Source organism: Paralichthys olivaceus, chromosome 18 (genome assembly GCF_024713975.1).
Source record: "Paralichthys olivaceus isolate ysfri-2021 chromosome 18, ASM2471397v2, whole genome shotgun sequence".
Taxonomy (NCBI): domain Eukaryota; kingdom Metazoa; phylum Chordata; class Actinopteri; order Pleuronectiformes; family Paralichthyidae; genus Paralichthys; species Paralichthys olivaceus.
This window is the reverse complement of record NC_091110.1, coordinates 7,567,459-7,587,825: the sequence shown is the minus strand read 5'-3', so window position 1 is coordinate 7,587,825 and position 20,367 is coordinate 7,567,459. Positions and strand designations below refer to the sequence as shown.

Here is a 20,367-nt window from a genome sequence, read left to right as displayed (position 1 = left end):
AATGTCGTGGTTTTCCAGATCTACCCATGTTTCCCTTATTCCTGAGGGAATAGATCATGTAGCTCATTAGCAGCATCACCTGCTCTTTTAATGGATGCCCCTGTCACACCTTAACCCCATTACAGGGATTCGCCGTCTTTCACCATCAACCATGCAGTCAGGGGCCTCAGTCACAAATAGAGCCTCCCCACACACACACACATTAAACCTCCACAGGCAAGCATTTACATTGTGGATGTATTCATTATAATATGGGACACACTGTAGTATACAGAAACACAGTATGTCTTTGGTTTGACATCTTACTCCAAATACTCCAATTCAGCAAAGCCAATTATCTGCGGTGTAATAACAAATGTTATCTCATGTAATTATTTCTTGTCATGGAGGCCCGATCTTCTATTTTCCCTCCAAACATTTTTAGGTCAAGTATCTTGCGCAGTACAACTACCCCTGTGCTTTTCCTAATGCCTTTTATGGCATTTTAATGATGTTATTTGTTACTCCAATCATTACTTAACCCATCACGCGTGCAGTGTATTTTCTGCCGGGTCTAAGACGATGATTTTAACATGACCCTGAGAAAGTGCAGGCTCAAGAAAAACAGACGGAGAAAAGAGCTGCTAAAACAAAAAAGGCAGGTGTTACCTGTTGTTTTCCCTGAGGCAAAGACTGGAGAATTTATCATGCCTATTTCCTTCCTCCTGCTTTCTTTTCTACTTTGTTCTTTCTGCCCTGGATTCTTCTCCTGCCCCTGTATCACTGCTTCCCATCATGCCTTTTTCCAACATCACCCCTCCCCGTCCTCCCCCACCTGTCTTTCACTTTGCTACACATTTTTCTTTCGTCTCTCTTTTCTTCTACTCCCAATATCCTTTTACCACCTGTCACTTTGCTGCGCCCTCTTTATTCCTAACTTCTCTTCATAATCCTTACCTCTGCACTTCCTGCGCTCTCCCTCTGTCGCACCACTCCCCCCACTGCTGCTCTCTGCCTTCCTTCATCTCTGCTCACAGCTAACATTTGCGATGAGGAGATGCTCCTGTGCCAGAATGGAGGAACGTGCTCCCAGAACCAGAAGTGCATCTGTCCTCCAGAGTTTAAGGGGGTACTGTGCCAACAATCCCGCTGCGAGGCGGGCAAAGACTGCAATGCTGCCTCATCGCTGCACCTCTCCACGGCCAACCTGCTGCTCTGCACTCTGCTAGCCCACCTGCTGGCCACGATAACCCCCCACTGAGCCACGAAAACCCCCCCTCAGACCAAGGAGTGTGTTTATATGTGTGTCCGTGAGGCGAGCGGAGACCCAGAGTAGGTAGGGCCGTATGAGTCATGGACCCAGTGAACACACACTGCAGCACACGTGAAAGAGAACACACACACACACACACACACACACACACACACACACACACACACACACACACACACACACACACACACACACACACACACACACACACACACACACCTCACAGGACTGTTATGCCACTGAGTGTGTGCTCAGGTGTGAGAAGAAGGACAAACAGAAAAAAAAGGGGAGCGACCTCAGAGAAAAAGAGATGCAGACGAAGGGGGAAAAATTCATACCAACCACTGTTCCCTTTATTCCTGAGCTGGAGCAATGTGCATCAAACCAAAAAGCATAAACGAGACACTTAAATCACCACTGTTTCACTACAAAGGGAATGGCTGTTGTAACCACAAGGACCTTTTTTTTTATTGATTGATTTTTTTTTTGGTTGAGTTAGGAATGTCACATCTATTAGACTGATGGCCAAAAGCGTGTGTGGTCAGACTCGGACGAGACACATGGACACGATGGACGGGTCGGGAGGAGGGCTGTGCATTTGATCCTGCTGCTGAGGCCTACATAGTATATTAACCAGGTTTCATTTCTTCTCAAAAGATGAGACTTGATTTTACATTTATTCTACTTCTGCTTTTTTTTTTTTAATTATATCGTCAGTCAATGTATCTAATGTGCCCACTAACAGTCGCTGAGATTATACATATTATATAATATCCAGGGGGTTACAAATTATTAAAAAAAACTTTAGTCACTATTATGGTTGTTATAGGAATGAGTGATTGTTGCCACACTTAGCGAGATTTTATCTTCACACAGTATTCAGGAAGCAGAATTTAAGAGAATTTAACTTCAGAAGTCTAAAAAGAGAGAAAAGATATCAACCACGTATCAATATTATATGACATTATTTGACTATTTTTTGTAGAAATTATTTTTGTTTGGAGTTAAAATAAATGATAAAAAATGGCATTTACAACTATTCCAAATGAGCATTTTATTACACTGAGTGTAAACCTTGCAGTAAATATGACTGTTATTTGCCTTCTTGCTTGTACTTTTTTTCCAATCAAGTGTCAATGATTACATGCTGTTAACAGTTTTTTTTCCAGTAGGGTGAAAAAAAAGAGAAATCGAACACGGTGAGAGAAGAGAGCCATCACTTCAAGTCATCTGTTTGATCTATTCAGTCACTTTGGACATGGTGTTGAATGCTCATTATTACAAATGGATTATTCCAACTTGAAATCCAACAGCCTGTGTGACAATCACAAAGAACTGCTTTACTGTCCAGAGAATATAAATTATTTTACTCTGACCAAAGTTGCAAGGAGCTTTTATATCCGAAAATGTCACTTGCAGATGCACCACAAGAAACTGACTAATTGGTAGTACATTTTCCACAATATAAACAGTGGAAATGGGAAATGCACTGATTATCAATGGTCCCTTGAGACGATTCTAAGCAAATGATGCCGGGGCCGAATGTTCTCCTCTTTAACGCTCCTTGGGATCACTAATATTTACTAGGCTGTATCAGTGGTATATTTAATTTAGCAAAAATGCCCTTTTACTTTACTGTCATAAAACGTAATTTCACTGAGAGACGTTTCATTGCTGAGTGTGTTTAGAAACACAGTGGATAAAGAAACATGAATGCTGCATTCCACCAGAATACAGTTTACATCAAAGATAAAAGGGAGACTAAGCCTCTGAGAAATGACAAGACAAGGATTCTGGTATTACTCCTCTCTATTAACTATTCTGTGTGTAGGGCTCATCCCCTCCGAGCCTGAATAGTGTCAAGAACTGACATTTGGGAGGGAATAGTTTATTAATGCAGAACCCTGAGAAAAGATATCAAGGAACACATCTCATCGTGGAGACCAGGTATGACTAATGACTTTAACGTCGTTAACACGCAGAACAAACAAACCCTGTGTGACCAAGGGAAAACAACATTCAGTTTAGAATGAGAGACCCATCACATGAAATAAACATACATGGACAAAAGTAGGCTAATTCATTCCTTCATATTTTCTACCTTCTAAGAATAGAAACTCTGAGATTATGACAAATTTACATTTATGTTTACACTCAAAATCAAGGGAAGAGTTTAATATGTTCTTGCTGACGGTTGGATGAAAAGATTGATAGCACTATCATTGCATCATGCATGTACATATGAAGCTACAATCAGAAGACAGTTAGCTTGGCTTTGCATGAAGACTGGGAACAGAGGGAACTAACTAGCTGGGCTCCGAGTCCAAACAGTCCTATAATGTCGACCACCTATCAGGATCTCCAGAGCTCAATAATTAACACGTAGGCTACCTCGTTTGTTTAATCCTTACAGGAATGTGAAAACCTCAAAATTTGATTTGATGGGGGAGTTGCATGCAAAAAATGTTCTTGTCATACAAGGGATGACACTAAAATGTGAAACTATTCTCTTCGAACAAAAGCAAAGGAAGAAGAAACATGACAAAATAATAGTAAACGAGACAAGATTTAACATTAAAATTGTCACCTAAAATAAATAAAGCCTAACAAATAAAGAAAATTGACAATATGGAGAGTTATAGTCAATGCAACACAACAGAAATTTCCAGGGTTGACACTGAAAACTTATCATTAACTTATTTTATTGACCACCTGTCGATGATAATTGAAACAGAATTAACAATGTGAATTTTAGTTGTCAACACTCATTGTGTGAATCTAGCTAATGCTATGTACATACTAGCATTAGCCTTTGCAGTTTTCTGTGTCCTATGGAAACTTCCATTGTGTTTTCCTACAGTTTCAATGATCTGCACAACTTGCAGCATTTCTGTGTTGTTTTATTTATTTGTGTAGAGAACTCTGAAAAACATTAAAGCTACGGGATGCTTCGAAGAAAGATAACACGCAGACTGTTAAATTCAAGTGTTTGTGAATTTATGACAGGGGACATTTTTTCTGTTCAGTTGCTTCATGGAACAAAATAATCTATAGTTGACTACATTTGACAAAATATAAACATTCCATCACCCATAGTTGAAAAACAATGCAGTTTAGTTTTCATGGATGAAATCTGACAAGACTGGAACAGCCAAATTATGCCTTTACTCACTGTGTGTGTGTGTGTGTGTGTGTGTGTGTGTGTGTGTGTGTGTGTGTGTGTGTGTGTGTGTGTGTGTGAAAATGAAAGCCGAGTTTTAAGATGTGTGGTCAAACCCATGAGTACTCTTATAATGAAAAGCATTGGAGGCGCGAGGGACGTCCACCAAGTGTGTTGTATAAACCCCAATCAGGCAACGCTAACTTGATGCACAGTGAGGGCAGGCCTATCTGCTGGATTCTGTTTGCCAAGGGAAGAGCTTAATGGATGTTCCACCGTGATGCCGATGATGAGAGAGACAGAGTGAGAGGGAAAAAGAGCGACGGCAGGGGAAAATGAGCGCTGCACACAGTTCTACAACAAAGTAACTGCACAAAAACAGAGAAAATATATGTTATGTTGTGTATATTGTACTGGAGTTTTTTGGATAATCAAGAAACTGATGGGACAAATAAGACGACGACGTGCTGCGAAAGTCAAGGTAGGAAAAACTCTGCAGCAGGCAGACCGGCCTCGACTTAACACCGGTCCTGCTCTGTCACAGAACATTCTGTGTGTGTCATCCTCTTCTGCCCCACTTTGACCGATCATCTTACTCTCCCAAGTAATAAAACTATTACTGTAATAATGTAAAAATTACTGAGATGTCATGGGTCAGAATGTCAACATGCCACTGATGTTATCAATCACAAGACAGTCTCTAGTTTTTACACTGGTAAACAAATATTCAGATGAACCGACTTAATGAAATGAAAATGGAGCAACACTGTGCTTTAAGTGCTCTGAGATGAACCGGTAGATAAATAAAAAATGAATGAGGGTAAACTCTGAACAACACAAAAATCCTCTTTTTTATCTCTCCTCCGAAAAGCTCAACACTGAGCGCAACACAAGCTGTGAATCACCTTTGAATGTATGTTTTATCTTTTTATCTCTTTACAGAGAGTGAGTGGGCGCTTTAAATACATTTCAGGCACATACTGCCAGACAACCCAGTTTTTTGAAATAAAAAGAAGAAGAGCAACACAAAGTACCGCTGATACATACTTTCACAGCCATAGCATGAACATAACACTTATCATCTGATCTTAAACTGAAGTATAAAGGTGGGCTGTAGCTAACTGCCAATGCTGGCGTGTGTGTCTGTGTAACAGATCAGAAATGTGGGAGAACAGCGGCTGAATAAGTTCGTCCTTGGCCTCCTGCATGTGAATTTGGTGGAAAATGTCTGTATTTGTCCCTGTCATCTTTGTACTGTTTCCTCAGCTGTACCACTGCCTCCTGTTTGGATTATTTTGGGCTGTAGATTTCACATGGGTCCTCAATGCTTCCTCATTTGATTGCCCCAAGACTTTCTTTTCAGACATCCTTTGTTTTGGGGATACACAAGCCAGTCACGTGCACCATGTGTGCCCATGGGACTCTGCCAGTCATACTTTGTACAGCCCTACCACCTCCTGTACATGACCTGATTTCTTCTAGGGTTGTAAGTTTCTCTGGAGCTTCACTGGAACTGATCTCATGTTTAATCATCCTTCGTAAAAAAGGTTTGCAGAGTAGCAAACCTTTGTGAGACACATTCACAGTGATGAAAAAGGTTGGTGTGCCAGCGCATTGGGGTTGTACTTGATAACTTAATTTATCATATAAGTGTAACAACTAATCGATCAGACATTTCTATTGCTTTAACAATTGACAATATGCCAGGTAGTAAGAGAGAACAGTGCACTGCAGAGAAAATAGACCATCAATGTCCAGCACCTGTGTAGGGGCGTATCACTATCTTGACAATGTGCTCTTAAAGCAGCATTGAAATCCTGCCCCACGCTTTCAGACCAAAAAGGGCAATCACATTCCACTGCCTCAAAATAGCAGTGTGTCAAAATCGCACCTGACCACACCTCATCTGAAGACAACACTACCATGGATGCTCTGAAGGCGGAACAAGCACTTCTTTTTTAAATTAAATGGAGGCTGGACATTTGACCACTTTGTCCCAAGAGTAGGACATTATGTTACCATAATGTTGATTCTTATTTCGCAAGCAACTCTTCTTTATCAAGCTTAGTGTAGGATGTAAAAACAACAAACATGTTATATTTAGTAATATTGGTAATGTAACATTACTTCCAACTTCACGTAAAAGCACATACCCAACTCGTCCAGTTGAAATGCATTAAGGTTGAAGTACGGTAAGGTTGAGGCTTTTTACATCAAAATAAGCAGAAAATAGTAAAACAGAAAATCCTGCACTGGATCTTATCTTCATGTTTCCATTCTATAGTCAACATTTTGATAGCAAGCAAGAATAAACATAATTACTGACATATCAGAAATGCCTTTGAGGCACCTTTATAGATGATCTTTTTGAGAACATCCGTAATGCACTGCTAAACTATTAAAACTCTCTGTCATGCTGATGTCAATATTTGCACCATCTGTGCTTCTAAGTCTCTAAAATAACCTCCTGTGGCTGAGGCCCAAGGATCTTTTCCAAAGACTCGACAAGGGCTGGTTAGTGGCAATAGTGCAGTGACTACTGTGCTGTTAAAAGGCTGTGTGCCACTCCTGTGCAGCTGCTCCACTGACATCTGACTGTAGTTCAACTTCACTGCCCTTTGAAAAGTCCAAACAACCAAGGAAAGAGCAAGGACGAGCGAAACACTTGATTCTGTGCAGAGCAGAATATTCAGCGTCAAGTCAAACATCAAACTAAATAAATAAATCCAGTTAAATAAAAAATGCTGGAGGCTTTTATCAAATCAATTATACATTTCTTCAAAAACTATCTTTTTAAAACAGATTTGCTTCAAAAACTAAAAATAATTTAAAGACTAAAGGCCCATCAATGGCATGATACATGTGCACATGTACACACACATACATGTATTGTATATGATATGGACATATACGTGTACATTGTCAAAATATTTGAAAATGTATCCAATAGCCTAATCAGTATGCAGACACACTAATATTTCTGATAAATAAGTTGCATCATGCAAATCAACACTGACAACAGGGAAGAAATGTTTTGTGCATATGAAATAGACTTGAGAGAGATGCGGATGCTGAAAATCCTTGCTCTGTTCACTGTCAATCTGGAGAGAATCCTGTTGATAGCCAATAAAGTGTAATGGAATTGCAATTGCATATGAAATCATTTCCACTGTCACAAAGAAAGAATAGGAGATGCACATGAACTCCCTTAAAATAAATCCCCTACATTCCACTTGTTTGTCAGGTGCAAAGATATGGATCTGGAAGAGCCGAGTCACTATGTTTGTGTGAAATTATCCTTTAAAACTCCACCTGTCATTACCAGAGTGGTGTGGTAGCAGTGTGTGTTGATCCTGTGAAAATCACTGAATAAAAGTGCATTAATTAGATGAATAATTCATGCTTTACCAGGCCACAACCTTAATGTTGCACGGTGCACATCGTATTTCCCTTAGCCAAGTCCTCGTTATGTGTGAACGCCGAAATGAACGAACACAGAACTGATAGGAGGTAATCCCCTCAAGGACATGAACTAACATTAATTACAAATGGAGACTAAAACTATAATAGGATCGAATTAAATATACAGAATGCCACTCTGTGTCTGGAGTCAGCAGAGAGTGTAGTCTCACTCGCCTCCCTGTTAACTGGTCAAGTTCCTATCAGTCATCTTGATGAGGTGTCTACCTGAGGCGTCTAGCCTGAGGCAGAGCTAAAAGAAATCTGTAAAGACACCCAGAAGCACTGCCAGACACAGAGGCGTGCCGAGCACAAGCCTGCAGCATGCACTCCCCTAAAGCACAAGTTTAAATCCATAAGACCGAATCTTCATCATGAATGCCAATAACTTTCAGGAGAAGAAATGGGATGACATTGATCTAACAACTATATGAAAAGTTTATTAGATAAACAGACGAGTGCTCAAACTGAGCGTCACAACAGAAACCCCACCGACACGAATACAGTAAAAATCAGGACGAATCAACAAAGACCCACAGTGACTACAGAGAGTGAAGTGGCACTGAGAGGACAAGGATGGTTCAGTGTGTCCTCTTGTAGATAAAGGCACAACTCTTAACAAACACTAGGATCAGAGAGACTGGGAGAGATAAAGAGAGGGTGAGTAACTCTCTGAATTCAAAGAACTTCGGATTTAAAGAAATAATAAAACAATATATAAAAACTCATAGTTGCTGAGTAGAGGGAGGCAGAAATGGGTCGGAAAAAAAAAATCTTCCCCGAAGCTGTTATTTCAATTAATGCCATGTAATCAGAGTATGCTGATTATGCAAGCTCTGCTCCACTAACATTAGTGTCTAATAAGTGCATGTTCCACTGTGCATGTCTGCAACAACCATGAGACTCTCGGTCTGCAGTGTGGGCAAAACATTGAATTGATAAACAACTAGTAGTGATAAAATAGCTGGAGCTCTTTCTGGATATTTTTTGTGAGTGTAAGGAGATATATGTAAGGACAGAATTATTTAATTTCATTGCAATTTCAGAGCAGCTATCACGATCGGACATCAGACCATGGAGAGGCTGCAGAGCATTTACCGTCATTGTAAGATTGTCAATATGCTGCGAGTTCAGCTAATGTACCTGTCTGGAAGAGAAACAAATATGTTTAAACCCTTTTAACCCCCAGCAACATTGAACAATTTCCCAAGGATTCAACCCACGTTCAATGCTTCACCTTGTTGGGTGCAGACCTTCAGACTTTTCAGTTTCGTTTTTTGGATCGTTCAGACTTTCTGTTCAGTTGCAACAAGCTGAGACAGAATTAAACAATACAAGAAGAAAAGAAGTGTAAGTGTCTCTGAGTGGTTGCAGTCTCCACCTCTGAGAATATAATGTTTGAACGATCAGGATGTTCATTTTGCTGGTAGTAAAACCATAATGATATTACAGTTGTAAACAGAATCAATGAAGTGAACCTGTTTATTCATTTTCTCCATTTACATAGAAAGACTTCTTTTCATTTAATTAAAAAAAAAACGAATTGACAACAGATGCAGGCCCAACTATAAACTGATGGATGTCAAGTATAGGTAGACGCAGCCCACATGGGTGATGATGACAGACCATATGTATGTCATACAAGAGTCAGTTTAGTCAGTTCCCTAAATTACACAAAGATTCCAAAATTATGTAACAAAGACATAAAACGCAGATGAAGAACATTCCACCACCGACCTGCAAATCATTTCACACCAGAATCAACTTGATTGTTCTTCACACACTCCAGGCTTTCATAAAGATCATTTTACCTTAGAGCAAGTACAGATGATTTACAGAACACTATCTAATATCATTAAAAGGTATAAACAGCCTCTACCTTTGGGCTGTTCTCCAGTCTGCTTTGTCTTCCCTTGTTTACAACTATTTATTAGAAAAACACCTGCTAAAGATGCATCACATGAGCATATTCTCATCAGTAGTTCCTTAAAGCAACATTTCTTGTAAAGATTCTGGTCACATAGCCGTGATTACCTCCTGAGTGACAGGTTACAGTGTGCTACACTTTATATTTGCTTGTTTCCTTCACTATATTATGTTCACAGTTCCACTTTGTGGTTTTATCCTGCTGGAGCCTTCAAAATGAAACTTGACAATGTTAAAAGGTTTGTGGGCCACTTGTTAAATAAACAAGCCATAGTTTGGCTGTCTTCCATTGCCTTAGCCCTGTTTCTCGCATTGTCCTTAACCACCACGTGCACTTCTGAAGCATCAGGGTGCCACACTTCAAACATGTTGACATATGCTGCTGCCGCTGTGCAGTATGTGATCCTCAAAACGCCTGTGCTTCAGGCCAAAAAGACAAAATCTTTGTCAATGCACTGAGTTGTCAGGCTCAGTGAAGCAGTGGGGCTGACATCAGAGCTCCCGTTGCCAGTTTCTCAAACTTAGGGCTGAGATGTCTGCCCTCTCTGCTGATCCTGGAGTCATACAGCAGCATGGAGATTCAACAGTGGATGAGGCTCAAAGCTCCTGAAAGCGACTTCTAACAATATTGAAACATTTGTTGGTAGAAGCATCTGCAGTGACTTTCACTGAATACTTTGTGATACGCTTTGATAATATCTCAGTCAAATTTCTTTGCATTTTTAAAAATTACAGTCACAGTCAGAGCTTGTGTGTTGAAAGGGATGTTTTGGTAAATTTTGCAATGCTTTTTAAGTAGTGCCTTTAGCTCAAATCACTACTGGCTTGCATGGCAGTACTATAAAAGCCATGTGGCCCGCTCAGTAGAGCAGACATCATTTACCTCTTTGCCTTTTCAATCCAAACACTGTCCCGCCGTTTTAACATAGGACAAGATGGAGAATATTCTTTGTATGTTCTACTGCACTAACCAATGCCAAACACCAGTTGAAGTAAGTGACCATCAGCGGATACTAAAAGAATATTTAAGGCATGCAGAGATTCAAAGTTTACGTCGGTGTCGGAAAGCATCCCTGCATGCATCAAACACATGACTTACACACTCCTCTGTATCTCCAGCATGAAATGTGCTGTAGAGATTGGGTAGAGGCAGCACAGCTTGAAAACAAAACTCACAAACAACTGCAATGTCTTCTGCTCCGGCCACTGACACTAGCACAGGTGAGTTTACAGCAAACAAGTGGACAAGTTACAGAGGAAACTCAATGTGGACAGCAGCAATGACATGCTCAGTGTCACCACCTCCACAACCAGTCGTACCCACAACACAGCAGCTGATGGTGGGACACTTTAACCAGCAGGACACCGAGCAGAAAGCGAAGAAACAGACAAAATGAAATTAACTGACTCACCTTGTTTGATGAAGCAGCTGCGTTCGTCCACATCCGCACACGGAGCACACACAGCAGTCTCCCACGTGTTGTTGTTGTCATGGTCGTTTTGTTTTTCCTTCGCCCACAGAAGTTTCATCAACACGGGCCTCTCTAAACAAAGACATGGGCAGCTTTAGCAACAGGAGGACCAGTTAGCTGGAGTGTTAGCGCGTGAAACTGACCTCAGCTTCTTCTTCTTCTCTTCTTCTTCTTCGTCCTGAGCTTCTGTCGCCTCAGTTATTTTAAATCAACAGTTTGCAGGTGCGAGTCCACAGGAGTGCGAGTTTCAGGGTGCAATTCCACCTCTGACCACACGCCCTGAGAACCCAGAGGGGCGCTGTTGCACTAATTTGAAGAAACAGGAATTGGTGCAGCAATGGGCACAAAAACATTTTTAATAAAATTTGTAATAAATGTAATATTAGAAGCTTCTTTGGTACTCGACTCTTTACTGTTTTAAAAATAAATGTTTACAGTTTTTATTTTATATTTCCATGATATGTAAAATTCTGATCGTTGCTCTACAACTACGGATAATTCTTTATTTGCAGCACCAGGCCAGTACTCTGGGAGAGGTCAACTTTATGAATATAATATTAAAAACATTATATATATATACTAAAGTACTAAAAAGTAGAATGCTGTTTGGTGTGAAAAATCCCCCAAATTACTAATATCAGTGTTTGTGTGGAAGGTTGTCCATGCATATGTTTGCATATTCATCAGTGATGCATCTGGTGAGTGTTTTTGGCAATGATATGCCAAAACCACAGGTGACACAGGTGCAGGGGATGTGCATCAGCAAGTTGGAGACTTTTATTCATGTGAAGAAAGTTCCGCCATTAAAGGACTCCAGGGACCTGACCGTCATTCCTCACAGTCACAGGAAACAGCAGAGTCCACATACCTCCAGATGGCTTTGTCCAAAAACAAATTTGGGGCATAAAGTAGTACCTGTCACAACGAGAGACTGAAATAAAGAGTTTGTGTTCAAGAGTGCAAAATGTAAAAAAAAAAAAAATCTGTCCCTTGTATAAAATTTGCCCCTTATACTCTGGAGCATACAATCAGGGTTTTGAGGTAAACTGACATTAATTTCAAGCAGCAGGGAGGAAATTCACAAACCCACTTCTGTGATTTCAGCCTGTCCAACGTGGACTGATTAAAATTAAGATCTGAGAGAGACGCAGCACTCAGCAATATGGAGGTCAAGAGAATTTGGAGCAAGAAATGAGTCTATAAAAAAGGAATCAGGCATAAAAGAATACTTGGCAACTAAGTGACACGAGGGAAGGAAGCTGAGTTCACCAACAAAGAAGCGCTGACATTTAAGAGACGCACAACTCTGCAGAGTAAACATCGTCTCCAGCAGTGACATACTTGTAGTTGAAGTCACCTGAAGACTGAGAGTTTTGCTTAGAAGGCAGCACAGCTCAGGGTCTGACAAAACAAACTGACAAAAAGAACTGAAACACAGCCTTCCTCCTTAGGGGAAGAAGCAATTCACATAGTCACAGCATATACAGTATTAATAGTGTGTGTGTGTGTGTGTGTGGGGGGGGGGGGGGGGGGGGGGGGGGTGTACTGAGTGTAGACCTTACTGTATGAAGTAAGGACATTTAAGGTGAAAGTTAACATTTGCTTTTAAGTTTGGGATAAGAATTAGGATAAGGTTAGGTCAGGATAAGGATGGTGTTACACATTAATTGTTGTCAGACTGTATATAAAGATGGACGACGCATCTTCACTTGCTTTCACTTTCCAGAAACGAAGCCAAACCATTCAGGTGATGAGCGCAGCCATCTTGGGCATTTTGAGTCAGAATCTCCGTGGTAGCAATCGAGGATGGAGCCAAGGCAACGAGGTCTAGTTGCTGTCATTCGTGCTGTTTCACCACGTTTTTATAGCAACAAACAACTAGTTAAAAAATTCTAACTTAAATATAAATATTTTTGTCCATGTTCCATTCACTAACATGGGGGAGAAAGGGTTATGACCTATGCTGCAGCCAGCCACCAGAGTGCGATCAAGACTATTTGGTTTCACTTCTGGGGAGCTGTCACGTCGTCCATGTTGATGCTGACTGGCCTGTTCCCATCACAAGTTGGTCTCAAGCTACACTTGATTTTGGTTTTGTCTGTGCTCCAATTTTTGTTTTTTTGGGGTATGAGTTAAAAAATGTAGCAGCTTCACAGCAGAAGCAAATTCTCTAAGTGATGAGAAATGTCCTTCATCTGTAATATCTTTTGGGGGATTTTCTCTTTTTTCTTTTAGATTTCAAAAAGCCTTTCTCAGTTGCTCCGTAAAAAGGTTAGGAAGTTTACTTCCACCTCTTTTGAGCTCTCTGCTCTTGTTCGTCTCTCCCCAACGCTCCTCTCACAGTTATCCCTTTCCAGCACGTTCTTCATGGATGGCGGAGCACTGTGTCAGCTACTGTCACACGTCTGAACGTTCAAGTGAAGGCTTCAGTTATGTATTTACTGTGTACTGAGGAAAAGATTTTCTGAAATACAGAAACGATTGTTGTGTATTTTTCCCCGGAAAGGTATCTGTTTTCAAAAGCCTCAAGACTTTGCAGGAACTGTGAGTTGATATTTAAATAAGAAATTAGAAGTCATAACATGCCCTAAAAAAGTTGACAGACATAAGCAGAAATATGTGACTTACAAGAATCCAGATTTGTTGGGCACCACAAAGCCCAAGAGTCACCATATGAGCCGCTACATCAGCTAAGGACGTCACATTTTCATTGTTAGTTAGCAGGATTACAAAAAACTCCTGGAAGGATTACAAATCACTTTTATTTACACAGACAGTTATATATTTGTTTTTTAAGAAGCTCACATGTTTTTTTTACCCTTCAACTGGCAGGTCTTAAGACTGTCAGGACAAAGAACAGCGGGGGCTTTCAAATTTCTGATTGATTCAAGAACTTTTCCATGTTGCTAACGAGATGCCAGGCCTTGGGGAGATCTGCGATAAACCTCCTTTAGACGTAGCGTCTAACTTTAATGAGATCTGCCAAAAGCACTTTATCACAAGAAAGAGATGGAGATGGAGTCAATAAGGTCAATTTAGAAAGAGCAAGAAAAAAGTGAGACTGCTCAGAGCCTCCCTGCAGACCTGGGAACTGAAACTCAGAAACTGATGCGGTAGAGTGCAATTATCTGTTGCACTAAAAGGTTATAGGCGTCCCCACATTTCCCACAGACCTGGATATTTACACCCAATCCTTTGAAAATGGGCACATCTCAAAAACTTGAGCTAATACATTATTATTTGTTTCATCCACTGCCAAAATGAAAAAAAGCCCCATCACAGATATATGGAGAAATCTGTCAGATACCCAAAGAGTGTATCAGTGATATTTGCACAGAGGAGGACCTGAAGGAGGTGTTTGTGTCAGCACATCTGAAGTGAAAGCGGAGGGAAAAAACTGTGTTTCTTGTGTAACGTGTGTGTCCTGACAGCAGGCAGCCTATGGGGCGCCTAAATGTACCATCTGTGACCAGGTCTGCCATGCATGCCATCATAGCCTGTGCCTCTGCCCCCGATGATCGGGACTCGTTGGAGAACATGACTCCTGCTTTCACAGGCGGACGTCAGCCAACAGGAAATAGCGTCACTTGTTTTTCTCTGTCCACTATGCTATGTGTACTGTGTAATATCAGCAGAAATAACAGGAAAATAAAGACGCAGCTACTCGACCAGATCCTGTCTCTTTATACCACACTTTGTGCAGAGCCAGACAAAACACACGTCTGGCCAGGATGTGCTGAAATCTGATTGTTATTGATCCTCTAATGTAACACTCTTTAACACACCAGACAAGTTTCCACAAGGACTAGTTCTTTAATATTGTCTAATCTGATGCATCATTACCTTTGAATCTCACGGTCTGATAATAAATAATTTATCGCTTTTTAATAATAAATGTTTTTCTCTGCGTGCAATGCAGCCCAGTTTTAGTATCGCAGTTGTATTTCACTTAAAATTGAAAAAATAACAAATTGTATAAATTTTTTTGTGACAGTGTAAAGTGTTCCCCAGCTCAGCATGTACCAGCATCATAGATGACCTCTGCCTATTCTTAGCACATCCTTTATGCCTCAGTCTGACAAAGGTGTCATAACACCTGCAGCACAAAAAGCTGCACTCATCTATATCTTTGCATCTGTGAACCTAATGGAAGCTACCTCATTTGTTGCTGTTGTTGTTTTTATTTTTTTTAATTTGCCACCAGGGCAGGGGTATTGATGCAACAGCGCCGGGAGGTTCCCAGAGGGCACAGAGCTAAAGTGCTGCCAAATGTTATTGGATCTGCATTGCAGTGTGCAAAATACAAGACCCATATTAATACTAGAATAACTATAATTTGTGTTATTGATGACTGAACATTAAAAGACCTGAAAAAGGAAGGTTGATATTTAATTAATGGCTGTTTGTAGGTTTGTTAGATACAGCAACTGATCTATCAGGGATCCGTCAAGTACAAGTGTAATCGATATCCTGAGGAGCAGGGCCCTGATATTGTACATGCTGGCTCATCTAAACTCAATACTTCTTCCTGGTGGATGATCTGCCCCCAGGTGTTGTTATCGGGAACTTCCAGGTTCCTGGTTTTGACTTCGAGCATTTTCACAGATTCTGTTTTTGGATCATTGATGCATGGCACACCTTGATGTTCTGCAGCTTTGTTTCACATGGGCCTTAAAAAGCGTGTCTGATTTACTTCTGTGTGAATGCCTTTTCCTCTACTCAAACAGACAAGCATTCATTACAATCTGAATTCATACAGTGTTTTCCAGAGTGGAGACATGACAGCGTAACTGTGTGTTTATCTTTGTATTTGTTTGACATTATTTGTCACAAATCTTTGACACAGTGGTCATATTGACATATCAGCAGGCGTGACCGTAGACACATAAAGATGTGGAGAAGCCCAAAAGAGATACCAAAGCACCTTGATCGCTCCCTGGTGGCTGCCTGCAGTAGCATAAAGGTCATAAACCCCACCTATTGTTATTTGATGGGATATTGACCAAACTAAAAAATGGTCAAAGTACTATTTCAATACATATTTCTCAAAGATGGTTTCTGTCATTTTAGGCATCTCTTATCACACTGATAGGTTTTCATTTTTCTGGTAAGTTTGGGTTTAATTTGTTATTTGATGCTGATTTAATGATTTGAAACATCATGATTGACAGCTGAGACTGACTCACGATGCCATCCCCCCATCACTACTGCAGACTCTGGCTCCAAATGCACAAGAGACGAAATAGTTTGTCTTCATTTCTGGATAGTGGGAGGAAGTGGAGACGCATCGTCCATCTTTATATACAGTCTATAGATGTAACAATCACAAGCAGTTATGGCTACATTTCATGTGGCTGCCCTCTGACACACCTAAATTGAACAGTGGCTCTTGCTAATGTTATTTGTTACACTTGTGTTTTCCACGCTGCTGAGAAAAGTTGTTTTCTATGAAGTTTGGACTATTCTTATGTTTTTCTAGTGCTTGAGAAAATCATTTCCAGTTAATACCTGCTTCATTTAGCTGCCTCCAATCGAGCTTTGTATCCAGCCTCAAACCAGGGAATTCAATAAACAAGTGTTGATAGTGGGTGTTTAATGAAGATGAGACTATGAGAATTAATTGCAGCTTTGGAAAGGATTAATTGCTTGCCTGCTGTTGGTCAAACATCCTGCCTGAAAGCTACACAACCCTGTGGGGTTTCAGATTCTTTTTGTGAAAGTAAGGGAAGATTCAAAAATGAAGGAAAACAAAAAAAGTGTTGCTGCAGTGAAGGATGTCAATTCTGGGCAAATATTCATGATTCTGTCAGAAAGCTCAGAAAATCAGAAAAGCATGTGGACTAAGCTCCCTGCAGCTCTCACATGGATCACTGCTGTCCATCACCGCACACTTGGTGACACGTCCCATCAGTTAGATACAAAGCACGACAAGGAGCTCGGCAGGAAGAACTCACTGTTTGACTGGAGTTCTCAGAAGTACTGCGGTAAATGACAGAAAAAACTTCATGAAAACTAACTGTGTCTCACTGCACTCCCAACATCTTCATGTACCTCACAGAACATATACCGCATCTGTAGTGTCCTTATTATAATCTCCCAAATATAAAAGCTTCTGGGAAAGCATTGGCTTAGGGTCGCCAGAGGTGGACGTCTGACCACAAGTAATGCAACAATGGATGCCACACAGTGGTGGTGACTGGGCTCCAAGGAGCCGTGTCACTGAACTACAGCGCTCCCTCGCCGCTACAAGAGATTTTTCTGGAGAGACGACAGTCAGAGCTGCAATTCACAGATCTGGACTGTGTGGGAGAGTGGCCAGATGGCAGAAGATGGCAGCCTGGAGTTTGTGCATGTGCGTGACGCAAAAGTCTGTGGTTTAAGTAAATGAACATTGAAGACTCCAAACGTAATATGAAGTGATATTTTAGGAGTGAGTGAAACATTATATTGAGGGCATAACTTAGCATGTTTACTTGGAAGAACATTAGGAACCATTCACATGATCCTCGGAAGGTCCAGAGTTGTGAAGTCATTCCGATGTCAGAATGTGGGGAAAAAAACATGGATGCTCTCAACAAAAATGTGTTATATTTATGTGTTTCGAGCATTTACATAACAATCTTGGTTCTTTCCTTGTTATTAAGAACTGTTATCATTATTTCTCATTTTTTACACAATAGAAAGGATGACATCTAACACAGCATATATTATGCAGCTTTCAGCAGTTTTATATTATTTTATTATTTATGTTAGTTATGTGATCAGGCAATCCACCTCAACACCTCTTTTCAGTGTCTGCATAGTAATAACAAAGAGCACAGAAAAAGTATAGGTGTGACAGACATGTGAATAATGTAAAATGTGCACGTTCATCATTAAAACATCTGTATTGACTGATCAAAGAAATAAAAAATCAAGGCACAAATGATATCCACTCATCAGACACATCATACACAAACATCCATACATATTGACGTAGATGGTTATAATAGTGGTTAAGGGTAATCTGCAAAAACAAGTGTACATTCTGTTGTGCAATCTTCAATTCATCCAATGTCAATATAAGCATTTCAGTCAGAACAACTTACAACATACAAAATAAACACATATACTTTAAAACTCCAAAGCAATTCATCACGTCAGGTAGTCTTCATCAATAAGAGATGCAGGTGGTGACTCCAATGACGATAAAACTAGAAAGTCTTAGACTTTGGTCACTTTATTTATCTTTTCACCATCAAAAATGAAGAAAACTACATCTTTGATAAGGAACATGTCATATTCACTGATGATACCCACACATTACACTCCTGTTCTGGTCCATCTTGATCCAACCTTGTATGTTTAAATAAGCAGTTTAATGATTTCAAATCAACAAATCATATCAGAGTGACACCTGCGGGTGGGAAACATTTTTTCCTGCCACTATGGTTGGAAGCCACAGGCCTAAATGATTAATCTGGCCCTGCTTTCATGTTGCTATGGGATGTCTCCACCGCGGAATTGAGATTATGTGATTTGCCTCTGTCCGTCTATTCATTTGTGTGTTTCTGATCAAATTACACATTCATGCTGCTAAAAGAAAGATGATTTGATTTCGCAAAAGTGCTGTTTTTTCATTTGCTAATCGAACATTATTAAAAGGCTCCAAATCTCATCGGATGCAGAATATTTTTATCTCACTGAACATTAGTCTGTCTTAATGTAATGGGAATTATTTCAGACATTTCGGAGTTGAAGTATAATCACTTCAGCATCAACAGAACCTGACAAAAGCCAGTACAATAATCAAAAGATATAGCGAGAAACATCCCCTTTAAGACAAAGCAGAAGCAGGAACAGGTGACAACACATATGAACATGAGGGAGGATTACAAGCTCTCCATTCAGGATTATGAAGAAGACAAGAGAGGAAGAGCAGCAGCTCCTGGCTGTGATTCAGAGCCTCATCTCCAGCTGCTCTGTGCTAGTTTCAAAGGTGACCAAACTTACAATTAGTCCTGAGGGGAACATGAACGTCTGTACCAGATTTCATGACAATCCATTGAATAGTTCACAGCTTTCATGAACACCTACCAACTTCTACCTCCAGGTGGCACTAGAGGAAAAGTGGTGTATCACAGAGGTCAATGGGGTTCATCCTCTGGGGAACATGTGTCTGTTCAAACCATAAATTGTTTCCCAGTTAATTTTTGGCCTCATTTAGAGGATGTGGTCTAAAGGCTGCATCTTCGTAGGCCACATAGAACATAAAGGTCAAACTGACGGTCTGGTTTCTTTGATTTGAATCAGCAGCTTGTCCCGCCCTTATTGCTGTTTCCTAGCAACAGGGCTGCAGGTGGGCACGACAAGCAACTTTTAGGATCCCTTGATGTGGCTTTGTACTGTTTGTATGCTTCTCAGTTGAGCTGAAGCCTGACACTTACATTTAAAAGTGTAAGCATCGGCCATTTTGGTCTCGTTGCTTGTTGCCAAAAAAATCTCTTTGCTATCTTGTTTGTCGCCAAAGTGCAATGAATCCGTTGAATGGTCGCATAATGGGACAGCCTAGTTGCACCACTGTGATGCAATCGGTCTTCAAATGCAGCCTCTGAAAGAAGCGTCCCCTGAATTGGACACAGTTATAGACTGTGTATAAAGATGGATGACGTGACAGCTCCCCAAAATTGGAGCCAAAGCATCTCATTTGCTCCCTGGTGGCTTTCTGCAGCATAGGTCATAAACCCCGCCTCCTCCATGTTTGTTGATGGAACATGGACAAAACTAAAATGAAGTATGCACGTCAAATACATTTTTCTGAAATATGGTGTGTGTCATTTTTTCAGTTCTTATCTCACTGATGTTCAAGTGTTAATCTTCCCAGTAAATTTGATCATATGTTTGATTGACAGCTGAGACTAACTCACGTGGAGCATGTGGATCAACGGGACCTCGCCACTGTGACCCCATCACCTGAAATGTGCAGACTCCAAATCATGTCTTCACCATAAAATTGGAGAATTTGTATCCAGGTTTTTATGGCTTCATTTCTGGATTTTAGGTTTACTCTTCTTTCTTTGCAATCTATGGTATAAACTGTAAATCCATCGGACAGCTGA

General features: G+C 40.5%; 2 protein-coding genes across 26 annotated transcripts in view; one reads left to right on the top strand and one right to left on the bottom strand.

Annotated features, from left to right (window-relative positions):
• Positions 1–2,291, top strand: part of ntng2b (netrin g2b) — a 65,797-nt gene extending 63,506 nt beyond the window's left edge. For all 6 annotated transcript variants that reach the window (XM_069514370.1, XM_069514366.1, XM_069514369.1 and 3 more), the window contains one exon: positions 1,017–2,291. In XM_069514370.1, the coding sequence (XP_069370471.1) occupies positions 1,017–1,240 (224 nt within the window). In that variant the 3' untranslated portion in view covers positions 1,241–2,291. The remainder of the gene's footprint in view (positions 1–1,016) is intronic.
• rapgef1b (Rap guanine nucleotide exchange factor (GEF) 1b) overlaps positions 1–11,544 on the bottom strand; it is a 206,002-nt gene extending 194,458 nt beyond the window's left edge. For 13 of the 20 annotated variants that reach the window (XM_069514372.1, XM_069514385.1, XM_069514390.1 and 10 more), the window contains exons 1-2: positions 11,413–11,544; positions 11,210–11,341 (exon numbers count right to left, since the gene is read on the bottom strand). In XM_069514372.1, the coding sequence (XP_069370473.1) occupies positions 11,210–11,327 (118 nt within the window). In that variant the 5' untranslated portion in view covers positions 11,328–11,341; positions 11,413–11,544. The remainder of the gene's footprint in view (positions 1–11,209; positions 11,342–11,412) is intronic. The other 7 variants (XM_069514392.1, XM_069514401.1, XM_069514382.1 and 4 more) reach the window with 3 other exon arrangements.
• Positions 11,545–20,367: the final 8,823 nt, after the last annotated feature.